Source organism: Notamacropus eugenii, chromosome 2 (genome assembly GCF_028372415.1).
Source record: "Notamacropus eugenii isolate mMacEug1 chromosome 2, mMacEug1.pri_v2, whole genome shotgun sequence".
Lineage (NCBI taxonomy): Eukaryota > Metazoa > Chordata > Mammalia > Diprotodontia > Macropodidae > Notamacropus > Notamacropus eugenii.
Window position 1 is genome coordinate 386514588 of NC_092873.1, and position 24443 is coordinate 386539030.

Genomic DNA, 24443 nt, shown 5'->3' on the forward strand with positions numbered 1-24443 from the left:
CTTCATTATTCAAATGAGGAAACAAAGGACCAAAGTGGTTAAAGGACCTTTCCAACGTTATCTAAGTTAAGTAAGAAGCAGAGGTGGACACTATTTATTATATGCGCTTCAAGGGCAGGGACTACATCAAACTGTCTTTGTATGACCCAACATTTAGTACAGTGCTTGACACACCATAAGTGCTTAATAAATGCTTTTTCAAGGGCAGCTAGATGATATAGCAAATAGAGCACCAGCCCTGGAGTCAGGAGGACCTGAGTTCAAATCCTGCCTCAGACACTTACTAGCTATGTGATCTTGGGCAAGTCACTTAACCACAATTACCTTGCCTTCTCCCCTCTAAAAATAACTGATTTTTTCATTCTTTTCATTGATATGATTCATTCCGCAGCATCTAACAAAGTAGTTACTCAATAACTATTATCAGCAATAACTCACTTATATTGTACTTTAATATTAACTAAGCACTTTCCTCATAACACTTTTATGTAGTACAACTATTATTATCCCCAATTTACAGATGAGGAAGAAGAGAAGTTTTATCAGCTTACTTATGGTCACAAAGCTAATAAGTAGGACTGACTCAAACCCAGCTTTCTTGTCCCTAAGTCCTGTATTCTTTTCATCCTGCCAGGTTGCCTCCATCAAGTTCAATAAATGTCTCACTTCTCCATGAAGCCTTTCCTCATCTATATGAATCACATTAATGTCTTCCTTCTCTGATTCTTTGAACTCCTTTGTGAATCTACCACTTGATTACATAGTGTTGCTAATAATTTTAAGTATAAATACAATCTTCCAACTTAATTTATACATCCTTAGATGGGAGGATGGGTCATATTTCTTTTTTTAACTGGATAATACCTAATTCATCACATAGTAGGTGTTCAATATTTTTTTAATTAAATCAACAAAAAGCATCACACACGTGTATCTGCATATATTTATTATACATAAATGACTCTCCTAAAGCAATCATTTCCTGATGAAATTTGAAAAATTAGGAGAGCTTGAAGTTGACAAGAAAATAGGTGAAATTGCAAAGAACTAACAAAGGAAAACAAGAGTTGTAGCTGTCATTCTTTTACACAAAAAAAGTCTTTTGAACAAATCTTAGCATTTAAATGAGAAGGTACAGAGAAAATTTAAAGAACTGAACATTTATGCAGTTCAGACAGCTACAACAGAAAATGGTAGAAAAAGCAGACCTGAACAGAGTCTTACCTACCAGGAGTCCTTTGTTCCTTCATAGATATGGATGACTGTTTTTGGACTAAAGAAACCCAGATGGGGACAAAAAGATATAAATGAAGGGGGGAAAGAATTAGTAGAGAAGGTATTCAAGGAGTTAAGCCTATTGGAAGAGTGGAGTTGTAATATTTCGAGTATAAATCAAGAGTCAGAGAATAGGCCAATAAGAAATAAAGAAAAGGGAAGTATGACATACCTCAGAAGCTGACTAGATGGCACTTGCTGCCAGGTATGAACCTAAGTCTTACTTAGATTGCAGATGCTGAAAAGGACGTACCTAATAATTTTCCTTCCTTATTTTTTCATATATTAAAAGCTACAAAGAACCCATGTAAGATTGCATGCCGTCTCAGGGAGGGAGGGAGAGAAAATTTAATACTTATGGAAGCGACTGTTGAAAACTGGAAACAAATTAATTTTTTAAAAAAGGTACAAATCTAAGAATACACCCAATGCAATGGATGTTATATGGATGCTCCAATATTAGACGAAAAGTCTCATTTGAAAAAAAATTTTTTTTGATACTGCCTACACGTGTTTTCTTTTTTGTACTTTTAAATGAATTTCTAAGTCAACGAGTAGTATTCACATGCTCCTTAAAAGAATTTTTTGTTTCCTCCAGAAGTGGTTAAAAATTAAAACACTGGTCAAAAAAAAAAAAAAAAAGCCCGGCGGTTTCAACATGCTTCTAATCGCATGATTATGCAATCTGGAAGACAAGACTGCTTCTACCTCTTGACTTCTTCAAGTAAATTTTGAGATCAACACTGCTGGAAGGGAAGCGCTGAAGCAGACAATTCTGATAAACCAGGCTGGGAGGGGATGGGGGAGGGAAGAAATGAGTAACTGACAGACAAGGGGATATTAAAAAAAAAAGCTCAGTGACGTCAGCTGTTCCTGTCCAGCACTACAAAGTGTCAGAAGGCAGAAAGCGGAGATCAAAATTTCTACAGATTTCTAAGTCCTTCTAGAGTACAGTCAAGCTCAAAGCCAGATAAATCCCCCGAATTCCAACCCCACCTAAACCCGACGATTTGTCGGCTGGAGAGAATGTCTTCCAGGAAAATAAACACGCGTGGCGAAGGGCTGGGTGGCTACAGCTCCGGGGCAGATCCGAAGGGCAGGGGGCGCGCTTTCTTTTCCCCGGGTGGGACGCACACCACTAACACCCCGGGGCTGCCACACGACGGCCCTCCCTCGTCCCACGCCCCCGAGCCACGCCGCCCCGTTCCGAGGAAAGTGAGAAAGTGCTTTCTCCGGGTCGGGGTCACTCCCTTCCCCACGCCCTGGAAGCGTGGAGAGTAGTCGGCCAGGAGCGGGAGGAAGAGCAGGCACCGAGACCCTGGGGGTTGGTCCGTGACCACTCCCTCCCCAGCTCTGTCGCCTAGGAAACCAGGACCCCCTCCCCCACCTCGACTCCGACCCGGTCCGGGCTGGGACAGGGAAGCAGAGCCCAGCGGCTCTCGGCCGGCCCGACTCCTCGCCCCGGCCCCGGAGCCTACCGAATAGAGGGGTGCTGGGGTGGCGACCGTGGAGGTAGAGGTGGAAGCGACGGCGACAAAGCATTCGGATGATCGAGCCGCTGCCATGGTCCCGCTGCAGCCCTCCGGGACACACCGGGGCTTGCCAGCTAAGCGGGAAGGGTGGCGCTGACAGCGGCTGACCCGCGCTCGGCGGCCCGACCTCGCCTGGGGCGGCGGCACCCGCGGCAGACGCTCTTAGAGGCCCCGGGCGCCGCCATCTTGGCCCGGACGGAAGCCGCGATGAGCCAAAGCGCGAGCCCAGGCCCGGCCCCGGAAACGCGGAAGTCGGCGGGGTCTCATTATTAATTGCTCAGGACCAAAAGCTTTGGGTCGTAGCTGTGAAAGGTACTTGTTTGACACCCCCCTTCCCTTTTTCTCCCCTCGCCGTACACCCCGTAATGGCCGCGGAGGACAAGCCGGGACCGGATGACTGTTCCAGCGCTGAGACTCTCCTGGATACATTGTTGCACAACCTCTACGACTTCGGTGAGAGCGAGGAGCTGGGCCGGCACCCACGTGGGTTGCTGGAGGGGCGCGGCGGGGTGTTTTACTGGTGTACTTTCTTAGGGCGTGCGGCACTGGCTCCTTTCCGCCAGGGGCAGCTCCTTCCAGTCCTACGTGTAGAGCTGGGCCCCGGCAGGAGTGCTTTAGAGGACACCCAGTGACCCTTCCCCACCTGCCGGAGCCTCTGTATCCCCGGGCGAGGCCGGGGGCGTGGGCTGTTTCACACCTGCCGGGTGCTTGATGTACTTTCCCACGAACTGACCTAGAAACGGGAGGCCGGCCCCCTGCTGTCACCCCATCCTCCCACTGGGTAGTCGTGGGGTTTACTTTTCCCAGAACAGCTCCCTGCGCATCACCCCATCCACTGCCCAGCACACTGGGTAGTAGTGGCTTTTACTTCTCCTTCCTCCAGCACCACCTGACCTCCGCCACCCTTCCTTCCCCACTCCCTGATTGAGAAGTGGTGAGTTCTAGTTCTCCCTGGAAAGAGCCTCCCCCAACCCAGCGTCCTTCCACTTCTGTTGACCCATTGAGCTGGAACCAACCTGTTCTGTGTGCCATTGCTGCTGTCCCTTAGACGCTGTGGGCAGCGGGGAACTTGGGGATACAGTTGCCAAGGTCACAGTCTTCTCCATACCTTCCTCTGCCGCTCCAACAAAAAAAAAGGACCTTTGAAAACCTGCTTGGCCCGGGTTACCTGACTGTCTCTCGTCTTCACCGTCTGTAGCCCTGTCTGATTCAGCTCCGGTGCCCAGGAGAAAGAGTAGCTCTTTGTCGTGCTGGAGCGAGCGCAGGGCTGAGAAGCCTGCGGTGTCCGGACCCGGAGCTTCCCAGGAGCGCTGGAGAGCTGGGACAGAGCAGACTAAGAGCTTCCTAAGCTCGACTTGTCACTGCCTCTTAAGTTCCTAGCCAAGATAAACTGCGGAAGGTCTTCCGCAATCGCAGTGGGCATGTTATTAAATGGTTGGAATATAATTTTGTACCTGGCACTTCAGGGAAGGTAGCACCACCCTTCTTTAGCCAATGATGGTTAGGAGGGAGGGAGGGGGAGATCGAGGGAGGGGAAAACCCTCTTGTGCGTACCGCGGACGGTACTCATTCACAGCAATCCTTTTTTGTGTGTAGATGCAAGCACATTTTCAAAACTGGTTAAAATGTTGGAAATGCTCTTTTCTTTTGAAAATAGTTTTGTTTTGAGACTGGGTAGACCAGGCTATTAGGCTACTGTGTGTGTGTGTGTGTGTGTGTGTGTATGAATGAGTGTCTATATGTGTATATATGATTGTGTATATATATATGTATTATACATATGTGTGTGTTGTAATTATGTAAAAAGTCAATAGTATTTATTGAGGACCTGTTACAAGGAGAGCACTCTGTCCTGGGGATTTGGGGGAAGGAGGGAGAGGGCAGTTACAAATGAAGCAGAAGACTGGAGGTTGAAGAATTTTAAGAAGGTCAAAGTCTAATAGAGAAAACTATGTATTATAATATTATAAATGCCTGTAATACTGTACATTACAAAATATGCAAACATGGGGTGGGAACTATCACTCAGCAAGTATTTGGAGAGTTAGGCAGTAGTGGGAGTGCTAAACAATCAGGGAACTGGGTGTTTTAAATGCATGAGTACTAGGTAAATCTAGAGGCCCACAAATCAGAAGAAGCTTCTGATTATGAGGTAGGGAAGAGGGAGGCCCTTGGGGGACTAACAGATTTGCTCAGGTTAAACCAAGAACATGATTGTAATTTGGGAAAATAGGACGTTAAAGTGTTTTTACCAGTGCCTCAGGTTTAGTTTAGTTGTTAAATTTTTGCATGCAGAAGATCAGGAGTGAGATTATAGTATACATATTATAATATAATTATAATAAATCTCATAATGCAAAAAAGGTTTTTGAACAAAAAGAACCATTTTCTGATATTACTGTCAGCTTTTAGTCCGCCATGCAAGCAGAAAAGTGAGGCAATGGTGTCTCACAATGGTATCTGGATTTCTGGATCAAGGCTTAAAATAGAGAAATGACAGGCCCAGAGGGATGAATGAACACCTAACAAAAACAAGTAGAAATGTATTTCTTGGAGTTTTAGAAATATGACCAAAAACACTTTAAAATGAAAAGGGAGAGTTAGAAAGTTGCCTATAAGAGAAGATGTACAATGAAGTCTCAGAAGTGGAAAAGACCAGAAATTTACAGAAAACAAAACTCAGGAAAATGTCAGAAAGAAAGCTCATAGCTTCAGGTCTTCAAATGCACAAAGTGTGGGCAATAAGCAAGATGTTTTAATAGACATATACAGAAGATGAAAGCAAAGATAGGTAACAGAGAATGAATACTAGAGTGTGATATGGTCCTGAAAGAATAACGCTTTTTTTTGGCTTATCCTAACATGGTGGTGAAGGCATAGGAATGACCTCCTTACCATGCCCACCACGTCCATTTCAGGATCACGAGGTTTCTTGCAAAGAAGCAGAAGCAAAATTATTTCATTCTTTAATGGAGTTGCAGGAAGACAGGCAGGTGCAACTCCAAGATAAAGATCAGATATAACTCCAAGAAGAAACATTGTGGAAGGACCAAACTAGTTTATAAAAACTATCAACATGATGAAATACTTAGTCTGTACCAACTCCAAACACCATACCATAACACCACTCCTGACAAGAAGTAAATGCCACTACCCTCCCATTTTGGAAGCTGTCTGAGAAAGTGCAGCTACCAAAACAAAACAACAGATTTATTTTGGAAGAGGTTATTCTTGTCCTTTTGTTTTCACGTTTCAACATGTTTTCACATGTTGATTGGTTTAGTCATAAATATATTTGTGGGGCACCTAGGTTTAGTGTACCTTTTCTGGATTCAGGAAGACTCATTTTCTTCAGTTCAAATCTGAACTCAGATACTTACTAGCTGTGTGACCCTGGACAAGTCACTTAACTGTTTACCTCAACTTTCACATTTGTAAAATGAGCTAGAGAAGGAAATGGCAAATCATTCCAGTGTCTTTGCCAAGAAAACTCCAAATGGGGTCACAGAGAGTCGGACATGATTGAAAAATGACTGTACAAAAATATGCACAAAATTTTGCATCACTGTTTTTATATATTATATATGTATAATTATATATTTGCCTGTAAGAAGCAGAGTACATAATAAATAAGGTGCTTGGAGTCAAGAAGACCTCAAATTCTGCCTCAAACAATGTATATGACCCTGAGCAAGTGACTTGACCTCTCTGAATCTGTTTCCTCCTATGTAAAATGGAGATAATGATAGCAACTTCTTTACAGACTTGTTGTGGGAAATTAAATGAAATAATGGCTAGTGCGGGTTAATTTATAAGCCTTCAGTGTTAGATAAACTTGACCCATTGCAACCAGATTATATGTGGCCTCTTCCATGCTAATCAAAGCTAGTGATGATGTATATTAAAGGAAGGCCTTACGTTGTTTCTAGTTTTTTTTTTCTGCTAGGGAAAATGATCTTGGGACTGGAAAGAACAGAAAATGGCTAACAGGGAGTTGAATAGGAAAAGTAGTAGCCTTAGACGATGAGTTCATGCTACCAGGCCCACATGAACTAAATCTTCATTTTAATATTCCTGTTAGATATAATTGTTGAGTCAAATGTTCTTTCAAAGATCCTTGAGAATGTAGAGGTCTGGGGAAGGGCAAATGTTGTCCTGACCTCTAACTAAGGGAAGAAAATCAATTCTAAAAACTGTAAGCCGGGGAGCTTGACGTATAGAACATATTTTTTTTTTTCTTTTTTTAGACTTGTGATTTCAAGGTAGAGAGAGCTCCTATGAGGAAACTTCCTCCCCCAAGGCAGATGATCAGTAACTCTTCTCCAATTTACAGACTTAGAAAATTGCCTGGGTTCTGGAAAGGTTATGCAAATATCACAGGTTACACAGCCCAAATGGAACATATTATTAAAGGGATAATTGGTTAATGTCTAGAAAAGGAAGCAGTGATCACCGAAGGTTGTTCTAGACCACAACTAACTCAGATAAGTATCGATTCACGCTTAGGAATGCAGTGTTATAAGATATTCATGGATCAAAAAAAACCAATAAAAATGTCTTTACTGAGAAGATTTAAAATATATATGTAATTTATATATATAATATAATATATAATATATAATATACACTTATATATATATATATATATATATATATATATATATATATATATATATATATATATATATGGTCCCTAATTAAAATAAAATACTACTCCTCTGCTTCAGTATTCACCACAGCAAGTGGTAACACTCTCAGGAAGTCATACCTTGCAGGACAATATAAATTCTGTTTAAAGCTCTAGAACATTTTGATCAGTAAAAGATGCATGGAATATTTCTTCATTTATACCTTTGTAAGGTTTTTATGCCCAAATATATACTCATTTTTAAAAATAATAGTGCCATATACTGCTGAGAAATAGATATACTCCTTTCTTTTGCCATTCAGTATTTTCCAGGAGTCTAGTAACCTAATTTTTCTAAAATTCTATTCTGGTCCTTTATTTCTTTTTGGTTTTGTTTTTGTTTTAAATTAGACTTATCTAAGTCTGAGAGGGGGTAAATTAAGGTCCCTCACTATTATGGTTTTACTGTTTATTTCTACATATAATTCATTTAACTTTTCCTTTAAAATCACTTTTAGGTGTTTTTTAAAATTTAAAAAGCTTGTAGGAATTCTTGTTGGACCTTTGTTCAAAATGTATTTTTCTCCGAGGCTTTGTTTATAGATGTTTTTGAGTCATCTTTTTTCTTTTGGGTTTGTGTTTTGAAATTTCTTATCACCATAATAAGTCATTATGGATTTTTTTTGTTAGTTTATCCTTCTATCTTCTTGACTTCAGACTTTCTGTTACTTCTGAACTCTGTATACTCTGGGGAGGAATGTCTTGCCTGAGCTTCTTTCCTCTTATGTCCCTTTGCTGCTTTTGCAGAACCAAAACCAAAACCCCCAAACTCAATACCATAAATTTAGGAATTAGTAAGGGCTTCTTGAGTTCACCAGCAAAGGAGCCACCCATATGAGTGGAGACTCCCTGAATGAACAAAAGGACTAAGCTTATATAAGTCTCGATTTAGGCAGGAGGTGAATTGGGTTTGGGATTGAAAAACGTTGTTGCTGGGCAACTTGTGGAGTAGAAATAGGGGATGTGGTGCTGTGGACAGTTCCGTTGTTCAGGCTGATAAAAGGAAAGACTCTTCAGGTTAGCTATCTCTTGTACCTCTGCTCTTTCCACTGTGAGGAAGGTCGCAGATGGGCGATTAGAAGGAAGCTGCAATACAAATAGGGTCAGGGACAATAGAGGAACTTCTGACAAAATAGAGTTGCTTTAGCTTTGTCTACTATCCACACTAACATTTATATAGCACTTATTATGTACCAGGCACTGCACTAAGCACTTTTACAATTAGTATCTCATTTGATCCTCACAACCACCCTAGGAGATAGGTGCTATTATTGTCCACATTTTACAGATGAGGAAACTGAGGCAGACAGGTTAAGTGACTTGCCCAGGGTCACACAGCTAGTGAGTGTTTGAGGCCAGATCTGAACTCAGGTCTTCCTGATTTCAATCCCAGTGCCCTATCTACTGTGCCACCTCGCAGTCTAGGTGCCTTCATGTATGTTACTTCACACTTATGTTTGATGATGGTGACATCACGTTAAAACTTAATGTGTTTATATTTTGTTTTTGTCCTTGAAAGCACAGGAGAGACCCTAGATAAAAAAACATTGAAAAGAAGAAAAAATAAAAAGGAGAACCAGAGAGATCCAGTAACTGCAGTAGCCACGACAGTGGACACAGCCTTGCAGCCAGACTCTCTTTCCAAAGGTCGAAAGAAAAGTGCTTCCAGCTTCTTCAGAAAGCTTAAGGAAGAGATGCTTTGTGACTCTTCTGAGAATTCCACTAGTCCTGCTCTTTCAGGCATCTCTGCAACAGTTTCCTCTGCACCATTGCTAACCAAGGGAAAAAGAGAACCAGTGGAAGTGGTTGAGTTTCACAGCAGGAATAAAAAGAAGAAAACTGAAATAGAACCACCCAAGGATGAGGATGCAAAGGTAATAAATATCTGTTTATGCATAGGCTTTCTACCGTAACAGTACTGATTAAGCACTGGGTTTTTTTTTTCCCCTAAAAGTTTATTTTTGTAGGAGATGATGCCACACACAGGAACAGGCAGCAGCTATGTAGAATGTAAGCTTCTTCAGGGATGGTTTCATTTTTGTTTTTATCTCCAGAGCTTAACACAGCGCTTGCTGATTCGTTGACTCCAAACTCTGAAGGTGTGATTTTTAAATCTAGCTCACTTGTCACTCTTTGTGCAAGTTACTTAATGTTTGTTGACTACTCAGCTTTCTCATTTTCAGAGAGGCCTCTATAGGACAAAGACCAGAAACCCCACCTTGTCAAGTCAACAAGTAATTATGGAGTGCTCGCTCTATGCCAGGAACTTGGTCAGCTCTGGAAATACAAATATAAGCAGAAAGTCCCTGCTCTCAAGAAGCTTACATTTTAATAAGGGAAGACAATATGTAAAAGGAAGCTGAAAAGGCTGGGAGAAAGGAGGGTAGAGCCCCAGAGCTAGTGTTGCCTGGTAGAGAAAGTCTGACGAGTCAAGGAAAGAGGATTCAGAGGAATGAAAACTTGGCCAGCCTGGCTGGTTTCCTTAAAATGGAGGTTCTGGGAACAATCAGCTAATCAGAGGAAGAAGCTTCAGAAGGCAAGAGTGCTTCCAGTGGGAGAAATGGGGGAGGAGAGAGGGTAGGAAGCTTCTGTGAGGTGGTAGGAAAAACCCAGAGTCTGGAGTGGATCCTGCAGTGGAATGAAGATATGGCTGGCTTTTTTTTTTTCTAAGAGAGAGAGAGAGATTGAGATTGAGCCAAGGTGTACTGTTTTGTTTTGTTTTTTAATGGACCAGGGCCCTGATAAGGGACAGAAGACACTATTTTTTGCCTCTGGGTTTTGAACTGGATTGGGAAGGTTGTGATACAAAGCAAATCATTGCAGTGAAAAAAAGGACATTTTCATTGGAGTCATATAATTATAGAATGCAGGAGCATTTTCAAATTTTTGTCAGCTTTTCTCTACCAATTTCACTTTGGTGTTTTAGAGAATTCTACTTTCTTCTATGCTGAGGTTTACTTCAGATTATGGAGGTGGAGCCAACACTAACTTCCAAGGATGAACTCCAAAACATTGGCTTTAGCTCAAAAATAGCTCACAATTGTACAGTCTTTAAGGCTGACTAAGGCAGCCTTATGCAGTAGGTAGTAAAATGCTATTGTGCCATTTTTACAGATGAAGAAACAAATTATTTAAGCAACTTGCCCAGGGGCACACAGTTGATCATTCTTAGTACAGAACTTAAAGTTTAGTTCTCTCTCTACAGTAACATGCAATTTTTCCACAGCCCTAAATGAATAGCTTAGATTTGAACTCAGTTAAAACAGCTAGATGTTCTCTTATTCTTTCTCAACTATCTTCCATTTCAATTGTTATTCATACATGTCTGACTCTTTGTGACCCCATGTATCATAGCATGCCAATATTTCCTATGGGGTTTTCTTGGCAAGGATACTGGAGTGGTTTGCCATTTTTGTCTCCAGAGACATTCAGAGGTTAAATGACTTGCCCAGGGTCACACAGCTAGTGTCTGAGGCCAGATTTGAATTCAGGTCTTGAATTCAGTGCTCTGTCCACTGAGCCTGGTTCTTACATTTTGATTATCTATTAACTATATTTTTCCACCTTTTACAGCTTGCAGATCATACTCTTCAGTTAAAGCAGATGGCAGCAAAATGAAATCGTTTGGTAGTTGTTTTCTTTCTGTCACCTGCACTGTGGCATTATGGAAAGAACATTATTAGACTTGATAGCAAAAGACTCAGTAAAATTCTGACATTTACTGACTCTAAATGTAAAATAGCCATGTAAATGTGTCCTTCAGTCATCTGCATTATATTTGCTCTAAGTAAAAAAAGAGTCAACCCCTTATTTGTTCCTTTTGTCCCAAACATAGCTTTAAAATGCCCTTAAAAAAAAAATTTATGGTTGATTTTTCACAACTTCAAGTTCACCTCCGTTCTTGTCCTTATACTTGGTGACTTGAATTTACTCCATTACAATAGCTTTCTGGTTCATTAGCCTCCTCAAATCCCACAATCTGTACTTTCATCCTGTTCCAGCCACACATGAGAATATTCCTCTCCTTGCTCTTACATCTCATTACTTGTGCATTCCTTCTATGTGAACCATTTCTCCGTTCCAGAATTCCTTATCTGACTATAACCTCTTAACCTTTCATCTCTCCCTCGGTCTCACCTCTTAAGCCTGTTCTGTTCTTTGACCTCGATGTAACCTCCAGTCAGTCCACCTCTCCCTGCATTTCTAAGCCATCACCTCTGCTCCAACCTCATTTTCATTCTCTTCAAAATCTTGACTTTATAGTTTTACCAATTCACCTTTACACTCACTCTCTTCCTCTAAGTCCCTTGCCTCCTTCTCCTGTTGCTGCTGCTTAGCCCTTTCCAAATTTCAACTGTAGATCATTTCCATCATTTGCATAGTCCCCATATCTACTAATGCTATTAAATGCCATTGGAGGAAATCATACAGTTGTGCTATCTTGATTCACTACAAATTTAGGTTATGTAATCTCAACTGGGCTCTCACAGCTTTTGCTGGTATTTTGTACTTTTCCCTAACTATCACCTATGGAATCAAGACTCCAGAATTCTTAGTTTGTTGTATTTCTAGAGAGTTTGACATCACTAAGAGGATTGTGTGTAAAATAATGTTAACATGAAGAAACTGGGAAAATATCTTCCTAAAAGCATGTTGCCTCTAGGTAGGGCTATGGAAAGCTCGGGCTTAGTTTCTAGTACTTGTTTTTATAATATGTTAGTCACAATTCAGTCGCTGTCCTTCTAAGCAAACCTTTATTAGTTTCCTAACATCATACTTCCCTCTCACAGCATTGTACAAACCCCCTTTGTCCTCATAAACTCCACCTCCCCCAATGTATTCTTTGTCTTCTCAACCAAGTTCTCTTGGTCAGGCACACTTCACTTGGTTGGAATGAACATGGCTCTGAGATGTGCTTGCAAGTCTTTGTTCCATTTCTCCCTTCTGTACACAAGTAATAAATATGCCTTGGCTAAGACAGAAGAATTCTAAGTCCTGACTTAATTCTCAACATCACGCTACATTTTCTTCTCCTTTGCTCCAACCTTGGAGGAAGAGGTAATTTCTTTCCTCACCAGTGTCAACCCCTTAGTTTGTCTCCTTGATCTCATCCTCTTTCTTCTGGGAGCTTACCTCTATGATCCGAATTTTGTCCCTCTTATCCTTTTTTATCTAATTTTCCATGTCTTCTCGTCTTCATATTTCTTCCCTAATACCTATAAGTATGCTTACTCTTCTCCATCATAGAAAAACATTCACTTTACAACCTCTGATGCTATCATCCTATATCCTCTCTTTCACAGCCAAATCCTTTTTGTAAAGGTTGCCTGTATGCCTTACTTCCACTTTCTCAGCCTCTGGTGGTTTGACTTCTGTTCCTGTCACTGTCCTCACTTGGCTCTTGGAGAGCCAAGATCATCACTGATCTTTTTATAGCTAAAATCCAATTAACTTTTCTTAGTAAAAGTCTTTGTTGATCCCTCTAGCAGTGGCTGATACTGTCAACTGCTGTGTCCTTCCTGGATTCTTACAATACTGATCTCTCTTGGGTTTCCTTCCACTTGTCTGGCCATTCTTCAGTCTCATTATCCTGCCTTTTATCATGGAGGAATCTTAGGGCCCTGCCCTGGGTCCTCTCCTTTATATAAATTCTGCCTTGGTGAGTTCATTAATTCTCATAGATTCAACTAGCATCTCTCTAGACAGCCCTCATCACTCTTGAGTTCCAGACAGTCAGTCCTCCATCTCCACCTGGGCTCTTTGGTAGCCTCATGACTGGTGAGTGTCTTGAACTGAACATACCCCAAACCAAACTTAATATTTTTCTTCCAAGACCACTCCTTCCCTTGACCTTTTTTTTTTTTTTATCATGGCACCACCTTCCAATCACTCAGATTTGCAACCTGCCAGTCATTCTTGACTCTTTTTGTCTAATTAAATTGGGGGAGGTAGAGTTTTGTGTAAAACTCCCTCCCTTCAGTATATCATAATGGTCCATTATAATGGTGTCCTAGTTGGTCTCCCAGCCTTTCCCATCTCTAGTCCATCAACTTCCAAGCTGATATCAATTCATAAACCACAGGTCTGACCTTGTCACTCTCCAGTGACTTCCAATGGCCATAGTATAAAACCCAAACTCCTCTGCTGGGCATTTAAAGCTCTTTACAGTCTGGCTTCTGTCTGTCTTTCCAGGCTGATTAGACATTTCTTCTCTTCACATATCTTATTTACTTAACTATAAACTATATCTGTGTTTTCCACCTACTTGGCAGGAATTGTCTCACTTTTGTGCCGGGCACATTTCATAAATAGGTGCTAGCTTATTTCTGAGCTTTGGTCTATTCACATACTAGGTGCTTGTTAAGTATTTATTGAATTAAAGTGAATTTGCCTACCTGACTCAGTAACAAGAATTTTCCATTCATTTTTCTTTGTCCTTGGTTATCCTTATCTCTTTCCTTTCTTGTGTGTGTGTGTGTTCTTAGAAATATGAGAGCATTCAGTTAGGGAAATGGAATATATAGCTTAAAAAGACACTTCTAAGGCAACATGAACAAACAAATTAATAGCTACTTCTTAGGTTAAAGGCTATTTTAAGAGCAGAAGAAAAGAGTGGTCAGCAATTTGGGGTTAATGAGGATGCATAATACTATTTTAGTTGCTTATGTTACATATTAAAAAACAGACCTTATTTACTGCCTTCCAGGAGTCCCATAATCTAATTGAGACAGGATAGACTAATATGTAATCAAAAGAAATATATAAATATAGTCAGTATCTGACTTAGAGACATGTACTTTCCTGCCCTGAGGCTTGAGCTAAGAATTTTTGGTCAAAATGCCAGCTACACAGGTAGTAGCCAACTTTTGACTAAAAAGGCTTTTGACCTCATTTTCTTCTAAGAATTTATATGCGCACACACACATATACCCCATATACATTCCAAACTCTCCTTCACAAGGACTGCATAATAATCACCCAGAGGTCCATCTATAGTAACCTAAGGGTGGCACACTGGCCCTGGTTTCTGTTCAAATCCCAGGTACAATATTCAGAGGATATTCTCCAGTAAGAGTGCTGGCTCTAGACTCAGGCACCTTGGCTCAAACTCCAGCTCTGTCATCGAGTCCCTCAGACAAGTACATGTTTTTGAATCCGTTTCCTCCTTTTTAAAATGAGTAGACCAGAGGTGAGACCAGGTCTTCCTAGCTTCAAGGCTGGCTCTCTATTCATGACACCATGCTGCCTCCAGATAAAAAACCCTTTTAAGGATTACCCCAGACCCATACTAACTTTAGGATAATTACATACATTTCTTTTAAGTTACTAAAGTATAAGAGCATTCTGTATAAGCCATCTCTTGTACACTACTGATGGACCAATTTTTCAAACTTCAGGTATGAACTCTGACCAGCTCCCTATCAGTTCACTTCTGTAGTTGTAATGAAGACTGTCCCCAGCTAAAAATGGATTGATTCCAAAAGTTTTTTATATAACTTACTTGTTTTGGCACACCAATAGAATTCTTCCTTGTTACAAAAATGCCTGGACAGACCAAGAAAACCTAACCATTATCTATGTCTTTCAACTAGTACTATAGATTTTGAACTGGAAGAGGAATTAGAAGTCATCTCATCCAGTCCCCTCATTTCACAGATGAAGAAATTGAATCCCAGAGAGGTTAAGCTAGTCGTTTGAAGAGGGGAAGACATATTTCCCTGGCATCCTTCTGAAGTTGGGCTTGGCCTCTACATTGATTGGAGTGCTGTGGTCTTTGAGTGTTGCATTCAGAATGGATTTTCCCCTGGGAGTAATATTCTATTCTGCTGATTTGGTTTGATTTTTTTTTTAAACCAGCTTTTTTTTTTTTCAAGTGGATTTTTTGCTCTGTTTTGTTCTTTGATTTTTCAGAATTTCTGTTTTGGTCTTTAATTGATGGGTTTTAATTTGTTGATTTTCCAGTGTTTTTAGTTGTATGCCTATGTTGTTGATCTGTGCTCTCTCGGTGTCTCTGTCTGTGCCTCATGTCCACCCCCAATCCCCTTGTCTCTCATTGAGAGTGTTTAGAGATACAAATGTTCCCATAAGAAACTACTTTGTCTGCATCCTATAAGTGTGTTGTCTCATTGTTGTCATTATCTTTGATGAAATTATTGATTTTTTCATGATTAAGTTTTTTTGATTACTTTTGTCATTATGATTGACCCACCTGTTCTTTAGAATTAAGTTAGTATCCAATTAATTTTCATTCTTTGCCTCAAAGGCTCTTTTATTGAATATAATTTTATCGTATTATGGTCCACAAAAGATGCATTTAATATATCTACTTTTCTGCATTTGTTTGTGAGGCTAGCAGTAGAAGCATTCATTTCTATTCTTGTTCAGTAATCTCGAGAGGCCCGCACCGTGTATTTTAAATTTCCAGGGCAGCCCACCAAAAGCCTATTTAACCTTCTATGTATGTGGCTGAATAGTAGTTTAGTACTAGCCTGAATTACAGGTCAAATGAACAGGAAGCCACGCAAGGCAGAAGAGACTTTATAGTCATACTTTTGTATTGTGACCAAGCATCCAATTAAAACAAATATACATGTGTTCTTGAACGATACCCAACTTCCATAAAAGCTTAAATAGGGAGTAGACAGTAGAGTTGGGTGTTATCAGTCAACCAATAGATGTTTACTGAGCACCGAATAGGTGAAATGTAAAAGCTGGTCCCTGACTTTAATGAGTTTATAATTTAGTTGTAGTGATTAAAGGAGGGTGTCCCACTGTGCTCCTTTGGACTTTTCCATCATGTTCCCAGGAACCTCCTCTTCCTGCAAGAACACATCACACCTGGTATGCACCCTTCACCAGAAACCTCTGCCTCTGCCATAGGGGCTGAAGGGCTGAGCTAAGAGCTCCTCCCCAAACTCCCATTAAGGAGAGCGTCCATGCCAGCCATCTCTCCATTATCCATCTCATTGCACTCCTTTGAGTTCTTCATCCTACCTCCACCACAGGTGCCTTCTCAGCTTCCCTTTGTCATCTTCCCTATTAGATTGTAAACTCCTTAGGGTAGGGACTGCCTGTCTTTTTTGTTTCTTAGCACAGCAATTGCACATAGTAGGTGGCTAATAAATGTTTGTTGACTGACAAGATTAACACATACACATGCACACACATCAGGGGCTACCTGTATTTGTAACTAATCATAGTGTTTGCACAAAGTTTGTAATTGGCTATGAGGACAACTTTTTAAGGTCTTCTGGTCCAACTCCCTTACTTTCTCTAAGTCAAATAGGAATTACTCAGTGATGTTGCAGTGCAACATCAGGCAACCTTGCGCTGATGGGCAGGGCTTTTCCATGAGGTATCTAGTCATTAGTTTCTCTATTCTCATAGTTCTCCCTGCTGTGGAGGCAGTAAAGAACTTGTATCACCACCAACCAAATTGGAAGTATTTTAGGCCATTAAGCAACTTTCAGATGGTAGTGCTGCTGCTGAGTGATGCCTGACTTGGAAGCATTTGAATTAATTAGTATTATCATCACTGTTTTACAGTACATGGAAGAAAGGATATGTTCCATAGGATTTTGGAGATCTCTAAGTCATCTGCCTTTATTAACATAAGATATTAGACGTGTGATAAAATCGTTAAGGGATGGCTTTCAACCATATTAAACGTATGAGTCATATAAATCAGGAACTCAGGTGTCCCAGTTCCCTAGTCATTGTTGCTCTGTGCTAGTCACAGTCATAGATTTAGATGAGAAGGGATGGGGAACAATAGATGTCATCATTTTCCTTAGGTAAAGCCCTAAGGGAAAGGTCAAGAACAGATTCATGGTTTATGTATTGTGTTTCTGCACTTGACTAATTAATCAGGTCACTGCAGAGAAAGTTTTGTAAAAGATGACCTATCCCAAGAGATGTATTTTAAAAATATTTGCTTATTCTGTAAGGGAAAGATGACAGAAGTTCCAGATGTAGGAGAATTGTGAAATTCATTTAATGTGGCTTAACAACACTAAATCAAGCACATTCCCTCTCCAAGTTACATGTTAAATTTGTGTGCTTTAAAAGGAAAATAATTTGTATCAAATAGATATTTACAGTTTCTAGTACAATCCTCTTTTTCTGTTCTACTCTCTATGTAAAAATGTTCATTTTATTTGGTGTTTGCTAAGTGTTGAGAATAATTTTTTTTTTAAAGAAAACCTATGCAGTAAACTTGGGAAAATGGATTGGTTGATCTTTGGATTCAGTTAGAGGGCTGCACTTGAGGACCTAGAGCGCTACATTTGGCCTTGAAGCTGCAGGTTTCCCCACCCCTGGGCTAAGCACTAGGAATATAAAAACAGTCTCTGCCTTCAGTGTGCTTACATTCTGTCAGGGGAAATACCATGTTGTATACAAGTAGATAACTAAAGATAAAAAGTAAATAAAAAGTAATTTGGGGGAGAAAGGAGGTAGCAGCAGCTGGTAGACTCAGGAAAGTTCTCCTGAAGAAGGTGGCCATTGAACTGAGCTGGGAAGGAAGCTAGGTATTCTTAGAGGAGGAAGACCATCCCAGTTTAGTGCAAAAGCATGCAGATGGGAAGTGGTGTGTTGTGTAGGAGAAAGTAAGAAGGCCAGTTTGGACTGCAGAGGGTGTGGAGCAAGGCATAGTTTGTAATAAGGCTTCAAAAGTAGATTGGAACAAGATGATAAAGATCTTTAAAGGCCAAACAGAAGAATTTCTTTTTGATCATAGAGGCAATATGGAGCCATTGGGACTTCTTGGGCAGGGCAGTGATATAGTTGGATTTGTATTTAGAAATATCACTTTGACATCTCTGTGGAGATTTGGATGAAAAGGAGAGAATCTAGAGGCAGTGATAAGTAGACAGGTAATTAAGTAAGTATTTATTATGTTCCAGGCACTAACCCAGCCCTGATCATGCAGAGCTAAGAAGGGCAGTCTCTGCACTCAAAGCACTTACATTCCAGTTGGAGAAGATAATACTTTAAGGGGAGTGGGAATGATAGGCATGGGTACCTGAGCAAGGGGCATGGTGGTAAAATCATTTAAGTCAGAAGCACAACTGAGAGGAGAACAAAGCTTGGCTGCTCTGGCCTTACTTCCAAAATGGAGTCTAGGAAAAGAGCTCATGAATGGGAAATGGGAGCTTGACATAGCAGAATGACATTGGTGGGTGATAAGGCCCCAGGTGATAGGCAACGTTCCAGAGTGAGTCATGGTGTTAAAATCATTAGAGTCAAAAACATAGCCAGGAAGGAGAAGGGGAGACCTTCTGGAGGCTTTCAGAAGTAGTACAGGTGGTAGGTGATGAGGGGCATGAACTGCATGGTAGTACATGAGAGTAGAGAATAAGGGATAGAGATGAACAGTCAGTGGGATAAGGGATGAGAAGCCAATTTCAGATTCAAGATAGCCAGAGTCCAAAACCACCCATCTCTAGATAGACTGGCTAGTCACTGAACCTCAATGCTCTAGGCAACTCTCTCAAAGTATACATTGCTTAGCATTTGCCAAGCTGTTAGTGAGGGAGGTTTATTCATGAGGAATTCCCTGCATCAATAAAGTCCTAAGTATAGACACTTGTATCCCCCCTCCCCAAATTATGTGATAAATATATGAGTTACAGAAGAAATTTCTTTGTGAGGTTTAAGGTAGAAGGTTGTTTCCTGACTGGGAAAGAGGAGGTTGACAAGTATGAATAGATAAGTAAACATTCTGGCTGTCTTAAAAATTGCTTTTGTATTTGTACAAACTTCTGGAGTCAAGTTATGAGCATTTACACCAGTATGGTAATGAATTGTTTAATGCAAACCTTTTTTTTCCTTCCAGACAAAAATCAGTGCCCTTGAGAAGGACGTGGGTGTACAGGAGTTTAATTTGGAAAAGGTATGCACTTGAAGATGCTCCAAAGAGATTTTAGAGGATTAGTGGACATAAATCTTGGGCAAATCCTGAATTTTATTCTTGGGTCTCTCATTGATTTATGAGGTAGCTGCCCTCTGCCTTATCCCACCTTATAAATGAATAAATATTACTTGCAGGAATAGGAATGTGGGAAGATTGGAGGCGGTGGTTTCCTACATGCATTCATACTGCTCTTTGAAATGACTAGAATTCTTTTCTGTGGTTGGAAAGGAAACCATACTAGGAAGAATGTTTCTAACATCACTAAATCCCTTTGACTTAAAACAAAGGATAAATGAATTATTCCTGATAGGTTGGTAACATTGATAGAGAATTCTAGTTGTAAGAGTGCAGACGTAGTTAGCATTCAGTGCAGCCTCTCTAAAATACACTGTCCGCTGGGATGGCATGCTTTCTTTAGGGCATTTAGAATGCGTAATTAGTGTTTAATGTTGCTCTGTGTTCACAGGCCCGTTTGGAAGTGCATCGATTTGGGATCACTGGTTATGGGAAGGGGAAGGAACGAATTCTGGAACAGGAGAGAGCCATCATGCTGGGTGCTAAGGTCAGATGCTCCTTGTTGCCTTCCTGTGCCTTGGGGAAGGACAGTCTTTGTGCAGGGAGTTGTCTAAAAACTGCCATTGAGTTAAGGTCAGTAATGTGTGTCCCTTTTTTTTCATGGCAGCCTCCAAAAAATAGTTACGTGAATTACAAGATTTTGCAGGAACAGATCAAAGAAAAAAAGGCAGCAAAGAAAGAAGAGAAAAGAACGGTGGGTATCATCTTTTTCCTTTTTTGATTTTTATACATTGAAAAGATCTTGTGTTTAAATCACCACCGCCTACAGATTTAGCTCCGAATGGGAAGTCAAATCAAATCAACAATCATTTATTAAGCACTTACTATAAGGTAGGCACTGTTTTAAATGCTGGGGACACAAAGAAAAGCAAAAAATAGTCCCTGTTCCCAAAACACTCCCCATCTAATGAAGGTAACAAAATGCAGATAACTTTATACGGATGATAGGTATAGGATAAACTGGGAGGTGATTTTAGAGGGAAGGCACTAAGATGACGATGATAGTGGTGAAGACTGCTCACAATTACATGGTTCCAGGCACTGTGCTGAGCGCTTTTGCAATTATTATCTCATGTGAGCCTCACAGCAACTCTGGGAGATAGGTTCTTTTATTAGCTGTATTTTACAAATGAGGAAACTGAGGCATACAGGATAAGTAACTTGTCCTGGGTCACACAGCCATTCTGCAATAGACAGGAATCTATTTTGTTTCCAGCTCTTTGCTTCCATGAAAAGCACTGCAGTAATCTCTTTGGGTTAAATGCTTAGTGGTGGAGTATCTGAGCAAAAGAGTATGGACATTTTAGTCATTTTATTTAAAATTCCAAATTACCAGAATGGTTGTACCTACTCACAGCTTGATATGTGTGCCTATCTTTCTACAGTCTTCCCAACATTTACTATTTACAGTCTTTGCCAATTTGCTGGTTGTGAGGTGGAATCAAAGGGTTGCCTTAATTTACATTTCTCATTATTAGTGAGATGGGATATTATTCTATGTGGTTGTTAATCATTTGACCACTTCTCTAGGAGAGTGGCTTTTGTTTTTGTTGGTTGTTTTTTTCCTGAGGCAATCAGAGTTAAGTGACTTGCCCAGGTCACACAGCTAACCAGTGTCAGTGTCTGAGGTCTGATTTGAACTCAAGTCCTCCTGACTCCAGGCCTGGTGCTCTATCCCCAGGGCTTTTGTATTTAGATATTTTCATTGGAGACCTATATAAATCTTGGATATCAAACCCTTAATGGAAATAGTTGATAGATTTTTTTATTTTTTACCTAAGTCAACGGCTTCCCTTCTTCCCTTTGGTTAAGCATTCATCTATCCACAGCTGAGAAAAGCACGTGATCTGCTTCAGGTCTCATTTTTTATAGTATGATCTTTCATATATTTAAATCATTTATGCATTTTGAATTTATTGTGGAATATGGTATAGTAACATGTTGGTCAAAAATCTAATTTCTCCACTTGTCCCAGAAGTTCTTATCCAATAAGCACTTCTTTCCTTTTCCTTTCATTTTCCAGTTTACTGGATTATTGTGTTCAGTTATTTCTTATCCTTCCTTGTCTAGTCTGCTCTACTGATTTACTTTCATATATTTTTTCAGCTAATAGAGCATTTATTGTTTTATTTTGTGCCAGACACCGTGTTGAGAGTAACACATACAGGCAAGCAAGACCTCCTTCAAGGAGCTTACCTTATAAAAGCTTATACTGTTTAAGAAGACAATACATAAAGGGGAGATGGAAAGAAGAGTGAGGGTGGGCCGAGGACCCCAGTGACATGGTTTGGATCCGGTAACTGGAAAGTATAGTGGAGGCTTGATTTCTGGGTGACATAAGAGCCCAGGATGGTTCATGGAGTGCAGTACAGATTCCACTGGGCAGCAGATGAGGCCAAAGACCTGAGTGGAAGTGGCATCATTTGAAGCTGATGACTATGAAGTAACAGTGGAGGCTCAATTCCCAGCAAGCTAGGGGTCAAGAGTTCAAAGTTCAGGGTGGTTCCCAGAGTTGGAGTTCTAGTTTAGGGGGAGGAGGAGGTAGGAAAGAAGGTCAGAGGGGAATTGGCATGATTTGGAGCTGGTTACTAAGAAATACCAAGGGGTTTTGATTATGGCTACTTCGTAATAAGAATTTGAAGTCTGGAAGTGCTGTTTCCCCTTTCATTCCTACCTTTTCATTATCTCTCTTGATACTAAGCTCTTCTGTTGAATTTTATAAAGTAACCCTACACTGTCGGTTCTTAATATGTGTTTGTTGAATTAAATGACCTATTAGAAATAAACTATGGATGTTTTTGTGAGAATCACTATTTTGTAGTGACATTGGTGATGCTAACTACTTTGACATAATTCTTTGAAATTGTGAAATTAGGTCCATATCACAGACACTCTCAGAAAAAAGAAGAGGAAAGGTTCAGAGGATAATAGGTGAGTGATAGCTTTTGTTTCAAAAAGTCAATGGTTAAATTCCTATTTAAGAGTCATAACAAAATCTTGTCACTAATATTCGTTTTTAACTTATCCAAGTTATGGTCCTGCCTCATCTGGTTTTGTCTTCACAATAACTTTGTTGGAAGTATAGGTAGAGTAATTATGTTATCCCTAGTTTATATGTAAGAATGCAGAAGTAGAGAAGTAACTTCCCCCAGACAACGAATTTATCCCATTTCCACCAAGCTGAACTTCTTCTTAGATTCCCTGATTGACAGATATTTTTGTCAGACAACTCAGTAACTGTAGATAGGCTTGTGAATCTTTGAAAGCAGATGTTGGCCATACACAGCAGTCTAAGATAGTCATAGACCAGAGATTGGCATTTCCAAAATCAGGACCAATTTCAGAGGAAAAAATAAGGTAAATTGTTACCAACAAATTTTGTTACTGTCTACAAGAACACAAGATTAGAACTTCTAGAATCCTCTCTTCCCCATCCTTTGCCTGAACCCCAAGCAAATCACTGTTTTGTTGAGATTGACTTGTTAATAAGGTCGTGTCTAAGACCTTGCTAATCTGCCATGGTTGTGTGTTTGTCCTCTTTGATTTTGTGTTTCCAGGACTGTTTCAACCTGACTCAAAAGAATACCATAACCATTTCTTTCTTTGTTTTTGGAACGGAATAAGCATTCATTAAGCACCTACTATAAACACTTCTTATGTGCCAGTCACTATGCTAAGCTCTTTATAATTATTATCTCATTTGATTCTCACAACAGTCCTGGGAGGTAGGCACTGTTATCACCCCCATTTTCAAATGAGGAAACTGAGGTGAACAAAGATTCAGTGACTTGCCAGAGTCACATAATAAATAAGTGTCTGAGGCCAGATTTGAACTCAGGTGTTCCTGACTGCAGGCCCAGCATTCTGTCCACAATACCACCTACCTGGCTCTGCCACATCTGTGTGAGCCTGGACAAGTCAGCTAACCTCCCTTAGTCTCAGTTTCCTCATTTGTAAAATGAAAGGTGACTATTTCTTAAGAAAAATATATTTTATTGATGCCCTTTATCTTTACATCACCGTTACCTCAATTCAACCTCTACCCCCCCACCATTAAACTCCTCTGTAAGAAAGAAAACCAATTAGGAAAAAACATCTGACACTGTGACCACATCTGACAACGTATACAGTACTCTATGATCTAGGGGAAATATATTTCAGTATCTTTTCTTTGGGACTGTCGTTGAGGTTTTTTTTGATGATCTTGAGCACACAAACCTTTCCATTTTCTTTGACACAACACTGTGCAATATAGAATATCAGTAATTTTCAGTAATTTCATTGGGTTATATTCTTTTCCTCTGATTTTCATCCTCAAAATAGTCTTTTCTCATTTACGTACATGTCAAGATGTTATCTTTGGTTCCCCTTGAGTTAGGACCTTTGATAGGTGCTTTGTGTATCTTCTTTACTCATCTTAATTATATCCTCGTTTTTTCTTATTTGAAACCTAGGAAATCCAAAAAGAAGAAATTGGCTCCCAGTATTTTGTCAACAGGATCAGCTGGACAAATTGGAAAATTCAAAAATGGGACCTTGATTCTGAGTAGTGTGGATATCAAGAAAATAAATTCTTCTAAAGTGACCAAGTGAAGCATTTGCTGAGTCAGCTAAAAAGAGAAGGGAAGCTGAAATGAGCCCCATTATCCTGAAAGAGGACATAAATTCATTTAGAAATTTCCTTCTTTTCACATTTTTGCTTGGCCTCTTTTTTTTTTTTTTTGCAACATGGTTTAATAAATAATTTAAAAAATTATTTTTATTGGTATCTTGTTTTTATATCATCTCCATTATATCCTCCTTCTTTCTTTCCAAAGAATCATGCCTTCTGACAAAAGAAAACAAAAAAGAGAAAAAGAAAAAAACTCATTTAAACTAAGGAACAGACCAGAAGTCCAGTGTTGTGTTCTGTACTCCATAATCAACGTCTTCCAACTCTGTCTGCAAATAAAGGAAGGAA

General features: G+C 40.1%; 2 protein-coding genes across 3 annotated transcripts in view; one reads left to right on the forward strand and one right to left on the reverse strand.

The window, feature by feature from the left end:
* GNPAT (glyceronephosphate O-acyltransferase) overlaps positions 1-4193 on the reverse strand; it is a 42081-nt gene extending 37888 nt beyond the window's left edge. Inside the window, exon 1 of one of the 2 annotated variants that reach the window (XM_072647450.1) lies at positions 3824-4193. In XM_072647450.1, coding sequence (XP_072503551.1) covers positions 3824-3913 — 90 coding nt within the window. In that variant the 5' untranslated portion in view covers positions 3914-4193. Of the gene's footprint in view, positions 1-2753; positions 2881-3823 lie in introns of those variants that run through there. The other variant, XM_072647451.1, reaches the window with a different exon arrangement.
* On the forward strand, positions 2766-24239 carry FSAF1 (40S small subunit processome assembly factor 1). Its single transcript, XM_072647452.1, has 7 exons — positions 2766-3260; positions 9019-9368; positions 19331-19387; positions 19875-19970; positions 20091-20177; positions 22359-22414; positions 23938-24239. Exons 1-7 carry the CDS (start codon positions 3173-3175, stop codon positions 24074-24076), a joined length of 873 nt encoding a protein of 290 aa, XP_072503553.1. The 5' UTR covers positions 2766-3172; the 3' UTR covers positions 24077-24239.
* Positions 24240-24443: the final 204 nt, after the last annotated feature.